Source organism: Talpa occidentalis, unplaced genomic scaffold (genome assembly GCF_014898055.3).
Source record: "Talpa occidentalis isolate TD23 unplaced genomic scaffold, MPIMG_talOcc4v2.1 talOcc4.3, whole genome shotgun sequence".
NCBI lineage: Eukaryota > Metazoa > Chordata > Mammalia > Eulipotyphla > Talpidae > Talpa > Talpa occidentalis.
This window is the reverse complement of record NW_023603184.1, coordinates 114,487,603-114,506,088: the sequence shown is the minus strand read 5'-3', so window position 1 is coordinate 114,506,088 and position 18,486 is coordinate 114,487,603. Positions and strand designations below refer to the sequence as shown.

The window sequence follows — 18,486 nt, the reverse complement described above, 5'->3', positions numbered from 1 at the left end:
ATGGAGAGTGTGGGGATGGCAAGAAAAGGGGGTGGGCCTCAAAGGACTATATGGTAGAAGATTATTGCGCTTGGGTGTTAGGCATGGTGTGGTCACTTACATTCGTAGAGGTGTGAGACTAAAACCGCAAAACATATACAGTAATGTAAATCAATACTACTTCAATTAACATAATTAGAAAATAAAAATGATGTTAATAATAAAAGTACTTTCCCAGTGGATTCAGAGCTAGACTTAGGCTAGAATTATAAATATAGTATTATGACAACATAAACTTTTAACACGTTCACAGTATTATTTCTTTTTTTTTTAAATTTTGTTCTACACAAACAGTTCTTCTACAGAACTGGGGTGTAGGCCAGAAGTGTGGAGGGGAGGTGGGAGGATTCACCAGAGACAGAGTGAGGAACAGAACAGGCGGATTTTATGAAATACACTGCTAAGGGGAGCAGCAGGTGAGACAGGAGAGGTCTGCTGCACCATGTGGGTCAGCTCCCTGGTAGGGGATCAAACTCAGGCCATAGAGGTGATAGTGCTGAGACTTAAACCCTAGGCCACCACGGAGGTTCATACTACTATTTTTTGTATCTTCTTATTGAATTAGCAAGTGCATGTAAATTCTTTTTGGCTTCTGTTGTATAAAAAAGAATATCAGAAACTCATATACTTAGTAGATGGTGTTTCTCTCTCTCTCTCTCTCTCTCTCTCTCTGTCAGCATTACCTGTTTCAGTGGTGAAGAAAGTTACGAGAACCCAGTTAAATTGGAATACTACACAATAAATATCTTGTAAGATTTTATTTTAGAATACACGTGTGCACTCTTTACCTCTTTACATACACATACTATATGCTATTTAGTACCCTGTCCTATGCAATATTTGGTACATATTTAGATTTAAAAAGTTATTCATTGTTTGCCTGAATGTCAAAGTTCACTGAGTGCTTGATTTTATGTAGCAACACTGTCTCTCCCCACTGTCCCTGTCCTTCTTTCCTTTCTCCCCACACCCCCTTTTTTGGGGAAGAAATAGACTGTGGGGGGTGGAGGAGGGAAGGGAAGCAAATAGGAAAAGAAAGGAATTCATCACTCTTCTTTTAGGGCTTCAAAACATTATTCCCTAGTATAATATGTTTTTAGCATATGGATCATTCTAACTGGACCCAAAATAGATTACACATAAGGCAGAGGGGGGTTCAGTCCTCTTTGTGTGTCATATTTATTTGTGTTGTGCATTTCTCCCTAATTTAGGGCAGATGTGAATACACACAATATGTTCAATCTTAGAGCAAACAGTGGTTAAATATCTTTCTTCTCTTTACATGACTTTGTACTGTCCTGGAGATGAATGTAATAAATGCATACATGAATGCCTTGAAGTATCTGCTTAGCTATCCCAGAGGGTACCATTCCCTTTCATTTAATTTTGGGTGGTATAATTTTTTAGCTTGCTGTCTGTCTTGTATGAATGTAGGCATGCAGCTATTTTTTTTCAATCTAGCAGTAGTATATTCTGAGCATGAACACAACTAATTTGTGCCAGAGAATTTTTTTATGTCTTTAAGGAACTTGTTTTGCTTCAGTGGAGATCTTTAAATATTATCCCAGCTCTCTCCCACAGAAATTGGATTAATTTTTCTTTTAATGCTTCTTTTCCCTTTATAATCTCCTTCCTGTAGTGGCATGATTAAAACAATTTGGAAGTTTTCAAGTATAAAGGCTTACAAAATAAGTCAGCTGTTCTCCATCGATGTGAACGCATCTGAACAAAGCCAATCCCTTCTTTGGCAGTGGAGGCATTCTAACTAAGCTGGCTTCCTAGCTGCTGCTCTTTTCCAGAAACAATGAGTAGTTGCTCTTAAGGTCTTTTCCACATCTGGACACAACCATTCCTATGACCTCTTTTAGGTTCCAAAAAGTCTCACAAAACAACCACTCATATTAAACTTAGTGTTGAGTTATTTCTTTTCTGCCAGGAAAAAAAAAGGAAAGAAAGAATGGAAGAAAAAGAAGAAAGGAAGTAGGGCCTGGAGGTAGAAAGAACAGAGGGGAGGGAGGAGGAAGGGAGCGAAAGGGAAACATGAAAATGAGACAAAGGAAAAAAACAATAATAGGTTATGAAACCTTTTTCTCTGCTTCATATCAAGAAATTGTACTCAAAAAAATTCACAAAGGATCCATCTAATCCTTCCATTTCAAAGATAAGAAAAATAAGTCTGAGGATTTATTTACTTTGGTCATAAAATAGTTGAATAGCAATGATGTCCAGAACCTAGTTTTTCAGCTAACCACTAAAAATAACTTTTCTTTTGCACGACAGTTTCTGCATTCACACACACACACACACACACACACACACACACACACACACACACACACACACCCCTTCCCAGTTCTATTTTTCATGTATTTCAAGGTTTGTATACTGATTATTGGTTTTAATTGTCACACATACATTGAAAAAATAATTAAGTCTAAGGTTATATTTAGTCAATCTATATTTAAACAATATTATACGTGTTAACCACTTATCCTAAAATTTAAGATTACTATATTCTATAGTTCACATGTTCCCTCTATTTTTCTGCAAGTAGATTTCTTTCTTGTCTTCAAAAATACTTTTAATTTACATATGGATACACTTTTCTCTCCCTATTTACTACTTGAATGGTAATGCCTGAAGAGACATTTGCAAATTTTTTTCCATTTTGCTTCTGTGACTAAATTTCTTGGTCATCTAGATAGAGTGATCTACAGTTAAAACTTAAAATGGACTTATGCACCAATATAAAATCTAACTATAATACTACTAGGATATATATTATTGACCAAGAAAATTATTGAACTTATTACTTTGGGCCAAATATTCCTAATTGTGGTTCTTACACTTGCTAATTTAATTAAAATAATTCAAATAATAGTGCAGGGAAATCTGTTATGTGCATATGTAAATTGAGTTGCTAACAGAAGTGATAATTGAATACAAATGTTAATTAAATTAAATCTCAGACATTTTATTGATTAAATAGCTGGCTATGAAAATAAAAACAATGTGAAGCTGCTTAGAAGAATGGATGGATCTAGATTTAACAGAATTCCACAATAAATACCAAGGTCACCTTCTTGGAGTTAATGCCAGCAATTTTAATTTAGCTCTACTGGAGGGGAGGGAATCTCTCTAAAATTGTAGCTCAGTCATGTCCAACAGTTACCTCCAAGGGAAATCAAGAAATTTTTGGCCTTATACACCAATATTCATCTGCATGTAAACATTATAAACAAATGGTGATGAAAATAATGAGTCCTGTGATATCTGTATTAGTTGGAGTAAGAAAAATAATCTTGGGGGCCTCCCTGGTGGCGCAAGGAGTTAAGTCTCAGCACTATGAGTCTTAACTGAGCCACTGCAGCATGAGTTTGATTCCCGGCCAGGGAGCTGACCCACATGATGCTGCAGACCTCTCCCGTCTCTCCTGCTGCTCCCCTTAGCAGTGTATTTCAGTAAATCCGCCTGTTCTGCTCTCCACTCTGTCTGTGGTGAACCTCTCACACCCCCTTCCTCAACCTCTGGCCAATACCCCAGCTCTTGTATGCATAAATAAATAAATCTTAAAAAAAAAAAAGAAATCTCTATTAAAAAACTTATTACAATAACAATGATAGTGAGTTTGTAGACACTGAAAGGGTCAGTGAATTGTTATACATGGACAAGTTGGTGTTTTCCTAAATCTTAGGCCTAAGTATGATTAAGAAATAGAAACCATTGAAATAAAAAATAAATAATTTTGATAGAGATTGTGAAAGTATAGTTTTAATACAAAATTTATATTAAGAAAAATTTATAACTATAAATTTTCTGCAAAATGACAAATAGAATGTAATAATAATAAACTTACAATTGTTCCTGAAAAGCCAATCAGAAATCACTATATCAAAGCATTAAAAATTTATTTTTGAAAACTTTTAATTTTTCATCATCTTGTTGTAGTTCTAAATGTTGAATTCTTCTTTAATATTAGACATCAATACATTAATATTGCAATTTTTTTAAAAAATGAGTAAATATAAAACATTACTTTATATGGCAAATGAAATAAAATACTGAACAACAGTGGATACAAATGCAGTCAGAATACATAAATTAAAAAAAAAAAGAGCAGAAAATTAAAATGGGGGATGTGTCCACAAAGGGATGAGTAAATTCTTTTTTTTTTTTTGGTAGAGACATAGCACCATCTTCTGGCCATTTCTACAAAACAACAGACTAAAGAAGCTGGGTCCACATTTTAAAAATAAATTTTAAATTATTGTATATTTTGAGTTGTGACTATGACTTCTGACAAAAAGAAACAAAAATATTTAAAAAGAGATAATAAGCATTGTTTAATTTATTTCCAAATTTATGAATCATTGCCCTTAGATACATTTTCCTGAACTATAACATTTCTGCCATCAGCAGAATAAAGATTATTGATTATGTGTGTGTGTATTCTGGAAGACACTTGAAGGACAAAAACTACTGTCAACTGAGCATACACTTTTAAACTATACTGCATGATTTTAATCTTATTGTAAATCACAAACCCTCATTAACAGAGTATATTTCTAAATATGAAACTACATAGTAACTACACATAGTCTCACAAAAATGTATGAAAACTACCACTAAGAAAGCATTTCACTTAAAAAATCTCTTTAGATTTCATCCATTATGTAATTGATTTTGAATTTGGGTTTACTGAATAAAGAACTTCCAGTATTAAAAAAAAAATATCACTGTTGAACTCACACTTCCAGTATGCAATATTTTTAACATTTTAATAGAGTCTTATTCTAAAGGTTGCCCATAAATGGTGGGGTTTTTGTATTCTATTAGTGCTTAAAAGTATTGGCCAAGCAAGAATAAGTCTGAATTATTACCTATTATTACCTATTGAGTGGTGGAAAGAAATGGTTGGCTAGTCCTCATGTTTTTCTAAATGGTAGTGATATCATCTTGGAAGCTTTTTTAGTGTGTTTACTTAGAATCATTAGCTAAAGTATTTACATATAAAATGGATGGGTAATAAAACTATCCATTTTTATTTCTTTACCCAGAATACAAGTAATCCTAGCTCAGTTTCTTCCACTTAAACATTCAGTAAATTCTACCTGATGTACAGTCTCAAATCAAAGTAATACTTTTTAATGTCTATGATTTTGCCTGGCACAATCAGAGGCCTAGTCCTCCTATATTATGGAGGCTTTCTAAACTAAAACAAAGCAAATACAGAAGGATTGTTTCTCAAAAAAGAAAAAAAATCTGTAGGAGCAGGTATAGAGAATAAAAATGAACTGTGCAGACAAAGTAGTGGGTATGTTTTCTTAATGAGATACGGATGAGAATTCTGTGGCCAGAATTATTTAAATCGTGCAATTAATTAAACATTAACATGTACATCTTGTTACATAAGTGTTTTCAGGAAATGTGCTGATTATTAGTAAAGATCCTTCGTCTCTCTTCATTTCACCAGTTACCCCCAAGTCTGCTCATGAATCGCCTAGATCCACTTGGATATGTTCATTAGGACATCTTTTAAATACAGTGTCACTGCAGGATGCTGGTTTGCTATCAACTCCAGCTCCAAACTTTCAACAACTATGACAGTTGCGATAGTTGCAATTACTAATTTTTGAGTTGAGGAAAGAGTTCAAGCAAAGTAAGGCAAGATGAATGTCCACACATACAAAATATTGCTATTACATGTTTTTGTTGAGTGTAAGAAATTACACATTAAAAAAATGAAGAGGGCCTTCCCTGGTGGCGCAGCGGTTGAGTGCTGTCTGAGAGGCTGCCTGCAGCCTCTGTAGCAATGGTTTGCTCCCCGGCAGCAGGCGAGAGTCCCACAAAAAAAAAAAAAAAAAAAAAAAAAAGAAGAAGAATCTACAACATTTAGAAATGTACGGTGTGCATGTATTTATTATTAAATATGTACTCATTGATATTTATTTGATAGCCCATTTTTAACAAGGCGAAGCAACAAAGCTACTCATGGTTTGAATTTCTATCAATTTACTAATGACTTTAAGCAGGATCAATACACTGACATTTATTTGAAGGGTTGTTCCTACCTTCAGTTTCCTTACAGCATCTCTCACAACTTCTGTTCCTTTGGGCTGCTCCACTTCTGTACTACCAAGAAACTGAAAAGGGCCATTTGTGAGACACAGGTTTACTATATTATAGATCTTTAAATCATTTTGAACTATAACATGATATAATAGTAAATACATGGTAGTAATTCAAGCTCAATCCTAATTTAACAGAAATGTTCATAACATTTTTATATATTATGTGAGGATATATATTATCTAATAATATATAATTCTTATTGTTCAGATAATTTTTAAGAAGACTTTTCCTATTTTTTCTTCCCCCTTGCAGATGTTGACATATTATTGGGCCCAAAGAAAAACTGACCTCAAATTTAAAATTTAAACATATTAACAATTAAGAAATTGTTATCTATAAATCCAAAGCATTACTTTTTTACTTTTTACTTCAATTAAGCTTCAGATATTAAGATTTCAATATGTTTAATATAAAACATCAAATCAACATTTTTCTATTTTCCAACTATGATATTATATAGTATATAAAATTTCAAAATGCAAATATTGAAAAGTACCCAATATAGACCACCCATTAAAGTTACCTGCTAAACTATATAAAAAATAATATTGATATCCAATTTCATTAAATTTTAAAATATCCCTGAAAGTTTTCAGTCAAACCAGCTTAAAAAAAGTTCCAAAAATCCTGAATTATTAAATTTATAATTCCTGAATATAATACCTCCAAAGGAGAAGTCCAATATCATAAAATGTTCAAAAACGACTAGAACCAAAATAATGGATATTTCATTCTATAAGATAACATATTTCTATATAAAACAAAAAATAACCATTAAAACTCTTGAAGTATATATAATTTCTCAAATATGTTTTCTTGTCACATAGTGGCAATCATAACACCAAAATAAGTCTTAAGTTTATCATTCCTTATGTATGTATGTGTGTGTGTATACATCCATCCATCAAATTATTAAGTACAATCCTTTTCATGTGTTAAACTTAGAATGGAAAGGAATAAACAGTAATGTTATGTTTTTAAAATACATTTTATTCCTTCATTTTTGAAAAAATACCAATAATAACAATGTAAGGAATTAAGAGTCTTTGTTTTTCAACAGGGGTTCTCTGTATTACTTGTGTAAGAATTATCGAAGGCACAGGCTAAAATAGCACTAACATTCTATGGCCTAATAAATCAGCATCTAAGGTAACTTTAGGGAATTATATTTCTGAAAGTATCACAGGTGATTCCTATAGTCTAAGGAACAGTTAAAAAGTAGTAACACATCAGAGGTTAGTGGGAGGAAGATTTAAAAAAAGATGTGCTGGAAAGAGAGGACATAACGGCTGGTCCATTTTTTGATGAGCTGTAGGAGAGAAAGTGAAGCTCAGAAATGTTACAGCAAAATAAGTTTCAATTCTCAGATTCTATACGGTACAACAGTTCCTTTTTCTAATATGCTCAAATTACACTAAATAATTGCTGCCAGGACCAGTGATCTCATCACGCACTGGCTTGTCTCATTGTAACTTTGAATTGGTTGATCAAACCTACAAAGAGGGATCAAAATATGGAGGAAATTCTCATCTTAAAAGGAAATGAAAATCTGCTACTAAGATGTGGAGAAAGTTAAATCTACCCCTAACTCTGATGGACGGACGTGGCATTTCTGTTTCGAATCAGTATATTCAACCTTGGCTGCATGATAGAACCAATGGGAGCTTTAAACAGAGACCAGTGCCGAATTCGGGTTTAATTGGCCTGGGGCAGAACTAAGACATCTGTGTATTTTAAAGCTCCCCAGGCGATTTTAATGTGCCAGTAGGTTTGAAAAGCACTGCTATAGATCATCCAGAAAGGATAAAGGGGTCAAGTGACAGGAAGGAGTTGACACAGTAGGAGTTATTTAAAAGCAAACCAAGAGTAAAATCATGGGGTAAACTTCTATTTTCAATTTCTCTGAATGTATCCTAGCACTGAGGGATTTGCCATTTCTGGATGGCCTGGTGTTAGCACAAACAGAGAATCAAGGACAGACTTGTTATTGGTTAAGTGATTCTTGAACTAGAAGAAGGAAGAGCCTGATGTGTCAATAACAGGCTGTAAAAGTTACTGGAAATAATTATGGAAGAATATTCATACTCTGGCAGAAATGTTATGAGTCATAAGTATTATATGTAAATAGGCCCATATGGGAAAATTAGGGAAGAACTCCAAGTACATTTTAAATGAATCAACCTCTTACAGTGCTCCAGAAACCTTTTAATATGTGTCTTTCATGCTGGCTTTAATTAAACCATCTGAGTAATGAAACACAGGGAGAAGCCTTAAATGATGGTGGGAATTAAACTACAAAGACTACTTAATATGGAGCTTGCTACTTAACCCAATTATTCCATGTAATAGTAGATAACTTAAATGGACATAATTTTAAAACTGAAAAGTGACTATTCCTTATATTTTGTTTTTTAAAAATTATACACATCAGCATGATACTTATATTAAACAGCTCATATTTACATGCAGTCCATGTCTCTATAAAATATTTCTAAAACTTAAATATGATTCGGCAAGCTGTAATAAATACTAGGCTTGGATTCTGAAGATGTTAGAAAAGTCACTTAATCTCTGTCTTATTTGACTTTGAAAAATAAGGATAATAATATTGCGATTCTCTCCTTATAAAATTTTCCTGAAAATCAATTACAGTAAGAGACAAAAACAACCCACTTTTGTAACCTTCAAGGTGTTTTATAGTTATGAGAGATAATCACTTCTTTATTGAAGAGGAAACCCTAGGAGTTAGTGAGCTCTCCTAGGAGCCATTCTGTCAGCACTGGGTCCCATCCTCTAGCTTCCACATGCCTCTTAGTAATGGCTCACATGCGAGATATTCAAACCATCCTCTTTGGGCAATAATGTCACTTTGCCAAAATTGAGTTAGAAACAGTGGGAATTTTTTTCCCTCCCCACCCAAATAACCAGTCAATGACTGACATGCTGTGAAAGTACAAACGTCCAGCCATTTTGCTCAGAGGTAGGTGAGCTCTGAGGATCGCTGATGCAGCAGGGCTTCCTTAAGAACTGAGCTGAGAATGGGGCTTCTTCCCCTCATGCGCTGTACTCTTTTTTCATTTCTTCCTGTCTGTCTTGCTTTCCCACACCTTTGCTGTTTGACCCTTAATAAAATACATGCACCAATCTGCCTCGGGGTCTAATTCTAGGAGAAACTGGCCTAGGACATTAACAAATGTTGAAATGCTTACATTTAGGAATATACATCTAGCACACAAACCCACAAGCAACTGAAATATTCTGATGCAAGTGGGATCAAAAGACAAGTACAAGTATGCAGGTTAGAGGTGGGATTTTGTTTTTCATCTTACCCAGTCTCCCCTGCACCCGAAGGGTGAAAAGATTGGACTGAATTATGGCGTGGCCATGGGATTAATCTGCCCCATCCCTATTGACAGGTTAACTAGCTGGAGGAAGAAAGCCAGGGAGCTAGCCTGCAGAAAGTTAGCCCTGGCTGAGAGCTGAGGTGAGGCACCTCTCTGAAACAAAGGAGCAAAGTCCCCATGTAGCACTGAAAGTGGCTGGGCCCTTTCCCTGCCTGTGTCCTAGGAGAATGGCTGCTGGTCTTATAAGGATCTGGGTGGGAGGATACTTCCCCTGGGAAAGTGGTCCAAGGGTCATAAAAAAACAACCTGTGCTGAGTTTCCACAGGAAATAGATGGGCTACCAGTCGACCTGTTGATAAGCCCTGCCCATTCGCACAAAATGGCCAGTCAGCTTTAGAGTATTTTCAAAGTCAGAACACACCAAGTAGGTGCATATATTCGAGGAAAGCCACTCACGTGAAAAACAGGGAGAAAAACAAAAAAAAATCAAAGAACAAAAGAGAATAGAAAGAATCAGAAAGAAAGGAGGACCCAAAAAGATGACTAAAACATCTAAATATATTGTATCCTTTATAAAAGCAGGATACCATATAAAGTAATGTTTAGAGAACCAAAAAGAGCTCATAGAAATTTAAAAAAATGATGCAATTTTAAAAGTAAGTAAGAATATTAGAAAGTAAAGTTGAGGGAATTCATCAAGAAGTAATTATTGGGTGCTTTCTATTTGTCAAGTACTATTTTAAGATTTGAGGGTATAGCAAAGAACAAAACAAAGCAAATCCACTGCCCTTATGAACCTTACACCCTATTGGAGGCAGCCAAACATAAATAATATAAATAAATCAATTAGATAGTAGTTTAGAAGTGCCCTGGAGAAGCAGAGGAGATGAAGGGGTGGGAATGCAAAGCGTGTGAATGTGCTTATCTGCTGTACAATTTTAAATAGGATGGTTGGAGGAGGCTCAGTGATAAGGTGAAATGTTAACTAGCCAGAAAGGAATTGATCCATATAGTTATCTGGTGGAAGGCAAGCCTGCCAAGTGAACAGAAATGTCAAAATCAGATATTTGAAAAGAAGATCTAAAACAGAACTATAAACGACTGGTCTTGGACGGTATTTTCAAATTTTGGTGGCTGGAACAGTATCATCTAAGTTGTTATAAATATAATTCATCAGCAATAATGGAAGAATAACTGCAAATTCTAAGAGGAAAAAAGTGATTTCGAGTCATGTTTCCAGGTTATGAGGAGAAAAAAATACACACTGATAATGTGTTCATGCAAATATAGTTGATGTTCATGGTAGATTTATTTGCAAAAGCCAAACAATGGAAGCAATCCAAATGCCCTTTGGTGAGGCATTAAACAAAGTATCATGTATCTACAAGGTGGAATACTACTCAGCAATGAAAAAAATTACTTTTCTATATCCACAACAATTCACATCTATCTCTAGGGAATTAAGGCTGAAAAGAAAAAGTTCAATATCAAAAAGTTTCTTTCCGGTTATTTACCTAGGCAAAAACCACAGAAATATTAATTTTTTAAAGCATACTCTTAGAAAATGGGGCATTGGTATTTTTAACACTATTTTAAACCGAGTAAAAAAGAATTGTGTCTTAGCAACTTTATGTCTTCATTCCCGGAGTGACAGAAAAAATAAAAATGAGGACAAAAGAGTATCAAACTGCTTTTGCTTTGTACATTCAGAGATTTATTTTTCAGTGCAGCAAAGAAAATGTTACAGGTTCCTTGGTTAGTGATACTGGTTGGTGCCATTTTTTCTTACTTCAAATAATTTTACAAATTATTGTCTTCATAGCCCTAAATTCATTTTACTAAATACATTATTTTTAAGAGATCAGGAACTAGGCCTTACATAAGTAGACATATATGTCTTGCATAATTGTGTGTTTGTGCTTTGAAGCCCTACAACAATGTTTTTTTTCTGTTTACTTATGAATAAACTTTTTTAAAAAAGATTTATTTATTTATACAAGCACTGGGGTACAGGCCACAGGTATGGGAGGGTGAGAGAATCCAGAATCCCCCAGAGACACAGCGGGGAGCAGAACAGGCAGAAGGACAGAAATACACTGCTGAGGGGAGCAGCGGGCAAGACAGGAGAGGTCTGCTGTGCCATATGGGTTTCTCCCTGGCCAGCCGGGAATTGAACCACAGAGGCTGGGGACAGCTTCACAGCACTGCGCTCAACCTGCTGCGCCATCAGGGAGGTCCAATAAACATTATTTTAATGATTACTACAGGAAATTTAGAAACTACAGAAAAAAAGATCAATGAAAATAAGCATTAACTTTGACCCCATAACCAAGAGATAACTTCTGTTTAAAATATTGTAGGCTATCTTTTAAATTCATGTTAAAATTTAATCAGTCAATTTCTATTAGACAAACTGTACTAGGCAAACTTATGTAAACAGCAGTACTTTAAAAATTACTATATATTTATTTACATATTGGGCAATATTGTGTGTGGATGTGTGTGTGGAAATATGTGAAAACACATATAATTGGAATCTGACTGCTATTTGAACTATTAAAAAAAAGAGTTGAGGTAAAAACATTGACTACAGTTCCTATGTGATATGGGCAGAAGTAGAAGATGTAAAACACAGAAGAGACATTAGATTATTAAGCTATGGAAAGTAAGATAGATCTAAAAACGTTTTAGGCATTTCCTATTCTAAAAATTAGCGCTAAGTTAACATGGCATATATTTTCCACAACTTTTACAAACTATAGTCTTTTAAAAATCCATAAAGTCTGACCAATATAGAGCATTTGATACTATAAAGTTATTCATTGCAAATATTCATTTTATATATTTATCACAAATATTCAAAACTATCCAGCTCTCTGCTCAATGCATTTGAATACTTAACAGATATACTCACAACAGGTATTTTAAATGATGCTATCTGATTAAATTAAAAACATAAAAATGTCATCAAACTTACTATTATATATAAAAATATTTACTTGATAGACTTCTTAAATTGAATACTATAAAGATATTTCCTCTTAGCTTAACAAAAAGACCCACAATTACTTTTCAATTAAAATGATAGTTTTATAAATTAACCTCTTTTGGTGATGCCTATATTCATTTTTTTTGAGTTCTTTCATGTATTCCATTATGCCTGCCATAAGAATTTTGCAAAAATGTTTGGAAGTTTGAAGATTCTACCTTCATTCTTAAGTATACTAGAAATTGACTTTTTTTTTCCATTTGTAAGGTTGAAATTTGTTTTATGACTTGCCTTTTTGCCAGCAGAGAGCAGTATTGGACATCATATGAATCCATTCATAATAATTGCTTTGCTTGCTTCCTCAAATGTTTTTTAAAGTCACTCTGAATACTGTAGGTTTTATTAAATGCTAGATAAATAATCAAAATAATTAAAGCATCACTAAGTCTAACAGCTATGAAATTTAACACTAGTTAACATACGAATTTTTATTTCTATGAAATCTAATTTTATATCAAATTTAAAATATAGTAACTCTATGTAGATATGCAATGTTTTCTATATAATTATTTTAAGATGTTAAGGGAAAATAATTTTTAATTTTTACAGCATACCAACGTTAAAAAACCACTGGCAGTATTACAACCGATAGATAGTCTAATTATAGGGTAAGTAAATGGGTAAGTCTCTATTTCCTAACTAAGATTGTAGAGCTTCAAATAGGATGCACTAATTTTTTTGGAGTAGACTGCATATGAGTTTTAAAAAACGGTATTAAACCTCAAGCTACTCAACTGCACTCTGTAGATAAGCCTTATAGGAGTAAGCCAATTTAATTTTATAGTCTATTCGGCTGACTTGCCATGTCATAGTGCCAAGCAATACAGGAAAAAACATTTTTAAAAAGCACAACCTAATAGTCAATTTTTTAAAGAATGGTCAAAATCAATCGGATTTAAAGCTATTACTTAATCACTAACACCATAATCCTGAAAAAAAAATAAAATAGATCCATTAAAAAAAGAGGGTTATACTTTAAATACTCTAAAGGTTATCCTTTAAAATCAGGCCAGCATATTTTGATAAAGAATTAAAAAAATCACTGGGTTCAGTGTTAAAAAACTATATTTTAGATTTGATTTGATAAAAATTTTGAATTTCTTCTTTTATTGTAGTAACTATTAATTTGTATCTATTATTTCATATGGATGTAGGGTATATTACTTTAATAGACTCTTGCTTTTAATATCATATTTCTAAGTTTAAGCCAAAACAAAACTACTTGCTACAAACAAGAATCATGCTCACTTCCCACTGTGCAAGTGTCTCCCAAATGAGGCCTTAAATCACAACTACAAGAAGCAGCTAGCCCCTCCACAAACTTCCCTCACATTTAAGGGGCAGGACAGGTGGGATGAAAGACAGGATATTCACTTAGATTTTTATAAATAGAAACGTTATATAAATAAGCAAATGCCAGCTTAGGCAGAAAACCAAAAGCTTGGGCTTCAGAGTCAGGCAGGCATCACAATCCATTCTCTCACTAACGGAGGACAACATGGCTGTGGACTGTGGAGAGATTGTCACTCAACTCCCAGTACTTCCTCTCAGTGATTAGTATTATGATGACATGTGATGATGATAATGATGATGTCCTAAACCTTTTCAAAAATACTTAATGTGTATCAACTATGGGTTGGAACCATTCTAAACACTAGGGATAGAGTAATGAACAAAACACCTAAAATCTCTGACCTACTAATGGTACTGTAAGCTACACCCTTATCTTCAATAATCAGAGAGGATTTTTTTTTTTTTAATCTCTGGTTCTTTTTATCCTGTCTCATTACTTGAGACAGCCAAATAGAGTGCAATAAAAAAAAAAAAAAAAAAAAAACTTCTAAATTAACATTATTTGCCAGATTTCTGGCTGTAAGATCGTTTGTTTTGAAATCCTAGGCCATTTTGGAGAAAACCTGATCCCTAGGTAGGAGCAGAACATTTCCTTCACACTTGAATACACAGTAAATGAGTGATCACATTAAGAACCTGTACTACTCAAATTGCTGTCCTGTTTTTTTTTTTTTTTTAGAAAGGAAGGAAAATCTACTTTAGAGATGGTGACAGGTTATGCATACCTCTTCTGAGTGAAAAATGAGTGTGAGTCAACCATACTCCTGAAATGCAGATTTATTTATTTCTTTTAATGACTTTCTGTCAGTGATTAATATACCCTGCAAAGCATTGCTGCATGCAGAACTTTCACTAGGGTGCTACGATGGTGCAAGCAAAGAAAGCTGGATTCTGCTCCCTGGGTTTTTTTCTGCTACTTTAGAATTTCAAACACACACAAGGAAGGAAAGGCAAAGAAAAGGAAAAAAAAAAGCAAAACAAAAAAAATGTAAGATCTGGTAGAGATCGAGGTAAGCTTAATGCCAGTGATGATGAACTTGTTCTTACTTCCATCAGCTCCCCACTTTTATTCAACTGCTGTTTATTGAAGAACTAATATGTGCCAGGCACTGTTTCTGGGTATCTGGATACAGTGATGAACAGAAAAGTCAAAGATCTCAGGGGATCTTTGTGCTTGATGAACCATTCAACAGGTTTCAGAGTAACATGGACTCAACATTTAAAATCTCGCTCTACCACTTGGTAGGTCTATGAAGTCCAACAACTTTCAGCAGCAGCTTCTACTTTCTAAAAATATGGATGCATATCCCTATACTGATAAGCACGTGATAAGCAAAATCTTTATGGCTACGTACTTTGCAGGCAATAGGGAGTCAACAAAAGCTCCTAAATGATACCTAGGTATTAATTACTTGGATCTAGATCCCAGAGCAATGCTGGAAAAACAGAGTTTGTGATTTTGCTTATTTTCTTCAAGAGTCGGGGCGGTGGGGGGGGGATTCTTATTTTACAGACTCAACATAACATAGTTTCATTAATAAGATTGAAATGGATATGTAAATCAGCTGGGAAACTGAAGGCTAGCCAATTAATAGATGGGGAAATACAGACGCTCTAGCATTGGATGATGGCAGGATACTGGCAATTCTGACGGTCTGAGCAGGGGAAGGAGTGGATCACTCTTTAGTGTCATCAGTCGAGTCCATCTAAGTTAAGGAATCTGCCTTGCACCCCATGCTAAGAGGAGGACATGTTCTATTTCACCTCATTAGCAAGTAGACTAATCCTTTATATCTCTTTCCCAAAAGTGAGCAACTATTCTTTTTTCACTCTCACAACTCATTCTTCCTGCTCTTATTACAATTAGGGCAATCCTATATAATTATAACTTTAATTTGATAATTTAAAGTCCAGGCTTTTTAAAAAAGGCACTAATTTTTGTTTTTCAATATGTGAAGTCAGTTATCACTAATTAACACCACTTAGTCTTCACTGCAATGCTTAATTGGATTTGTTTGAACCCTACTTTTTGCTGAAATTATTTGATGCTTCATGGCCTTTAGAAGAAAATCAATCATTGCATATTCCTGGATAGCTTTTGAGAGTATTTTTCAGCTACCCTTTGAAAGTTCTAATCCTAGTATTAGCATAGACCTTTATGCTTTTATTGGACTATTTCTAAAAATTTAATAACCTGACTAGTGACTTTAATTTCAAATTATATAAAACTTTCCCTCTACATATAGAGAATTATCTTGGAGTAAATTACTTTCATTAAAAAAAAATGCAATGCAGGGCCTCCCCAGTGGTGCAGCGGTTGAGTGCTGGGCTGCGAAGCTGCCCGCAGTCTCTGCAGCGCTGGTTCGATCCCCAGCTGCCGGCGAGGGTCCCACATGGTGCTCACACCTCTCCTGCCGCCCGCTGCTCCTCTCAGCAGTGTACTTCGTCAGTCTGCCTGTTCTGCTCCCTGCTCTGGCTCTGGGGAATTCTCTCACCCTCCCGCGCTTCTGACTGTACCCAGTGCTTGTATAAATAAATAAATAAATCCTTTTTAAAAAATGCATTTCTATTTCCCATATTTGATTATATATCATATACTTAAACTTGCAACTTTCAGACTGCCAAATTGGAATTTGAGATGAACCTTTATATACACTTCTATTATTAATATGATGAAAGTTCAAAATAAAAATCCTGTTTTTAACTTAAGCATTTTGTAACATGCCTTTTCAAATTCTTATACTACAGACTTAATATAATAAATATACTTACTTAGTCCTAAGAATAATGTTTTAATTTAAAAGTGAAAAATGCTATTAAAATGTACAAATAAGTGAAGTATGGGTAAGAAAAAGATAGTATTGAAATCATTCACTTGCATCTCATTTCAGGACTAATCTAGTATAAATTTCAAAATTATTTACATTCATAGATATTATGGATGCCGCTATGTGAAAGAATTAGGAAACAAATGGCATTACCTCTTTTCTTCAAAAATTTACATTCTGTTACTGATTATTCAGGCTGAAACATCTGTGCTAACCTAGGGAACCTCACTCTAAAAAGCACCAATAAACTCCATAATGGAATTTCTAGAGACTCTGAGCATTACTGCCATTTTAATATGATTATTTCTTTATCTGAAGGTAGATAACATTTCTTACATCAGAGAGCTTGGGGAAGTGTTATTTTAAAGCCTTTGATGACATCTTACTGGAGCTGGAGGGGCCTCAGTCACTAGGACCCCATCTGTCAAACTATAGCTGTGGAAATCCTGCCAGCAGCCTGCAGGAAGGAATGCAAAGTGGGTGGATGGTAAGGAAAATGTCATGAGAAGGACAAATATTTTCTCTTATTCGCTCAACAGTCTTGTTAGCATCTGCACAGAAGTAATTTTGGCTTACTACTGGAAAAACACTTACTGGCAAAGAAATAAGTTCAGGTTGTAGTCAGTTTCTTCCCCCATGGATTGAATTTTCAGTTTGTTATTAAGATAGCAAATTAACCAACCAGCCATATATATTATGTGTCAAATATTAATCCTCATGTAAACACTGAAGTTAGGAAGGTTTATTTTTGTTAGTGCTTATTGTCCTCAAAGATTGGCTGTTGGCTGAATGATGAGGTCAAGTTTGATTCTGTTTAATGAAACAGCACTTAAGAGGAACCAAGCAATTGTGGAGTCAAATTAAGCTCTGCTATTACTTGTTTAGGTCAATCTACTTTACATCCCCAAATCTGTTACTTTATAGAAAGTGGGAGTGATGCTTCTATATAGTCATTTTGAGGACTGCTTGGGACAATGAAGCAAAATAGCTTAACACAGTCTTTGGTGTTTAATAAGTTAGTTAATCAAAGTAGGAAAACAAAAAACTATTTTATAATAAAAAATTGAAATTAAATTGTTTCATACGGTATCACTCAGGTATATTATAGAAAATAATGGTAATCAATTTGCTTCTGGTATCAGTTACTACTTTGAAATTATATAAATGCAAGTAAAAATTAAAGTGTATTTGTCATGCTGGTTCTAAAAATTTAATGTGCATCATAACTGAGAATTTAGTTAATAGGAATCTGAAATTTAGAAAGGACAATGAAATGTACACATATTGCTAGCAAATATACTTATAACACTGTAGTTAAAACAACAAAAGTAAAAGAATGAAAAAATAAGCCCCTATTTGTATAATGTTGGGAATTAAAATTTGTAGGAAACTGCATTAAAATTTCATTAGGTTCCAAGTACATTATGTATGATCTTTAACCAGAAATTTTTTTAAATTTAATAAAGTAAATAATTTGATAAGCTACTATAATTACATTTGTTAATTTAAATGGTAGCATATACTATGTAGGTACATGATCACATTAATGAGGTTACACAGTTGATCAGCCATATGGTACAAAAGCAGTTAGCTTGAGGTACTCACAGAAGCACATAGGTTCAGTGACTATAAATTGCTTAAAATCTGGCATACACCTTGTTAAATGATCCAGTTATGAAAGTCAAAGTACAGCATGAGGAAATATACCATATTAATGCATTAGAATGTCTTATAAAGAATC

At 34.0% G+C, this 18,486-nt stretch overlaps 1 protein-coding gene across 6 annotated transcripts in view; it reads right to left on the bottom strand.

The window, feature by feature from the left end:
- GULP1 (GULP PTB domain containing engulfment adaptor 1) overlaps positions 1-18,486 on the bottom strand; it is a 195,969-nt gene that overhangs the window by 34,796 nt on the left and 142,687 nt on the right. For all 6 annotated transcript variants that reach the window (XM_054699920.1, XM_054699918.1, XM_054699921.1 and 3 more), the window contains one exon: positions 6,111-6,182. In XM_054699920.1, coding sequence (XP_054555895.1) covers positions 6,111-6,182 — 72 coding nt within the window. The remainder of the gene's footprint in view (positions 1-6,110; positions 6,183-18,486) is intronic.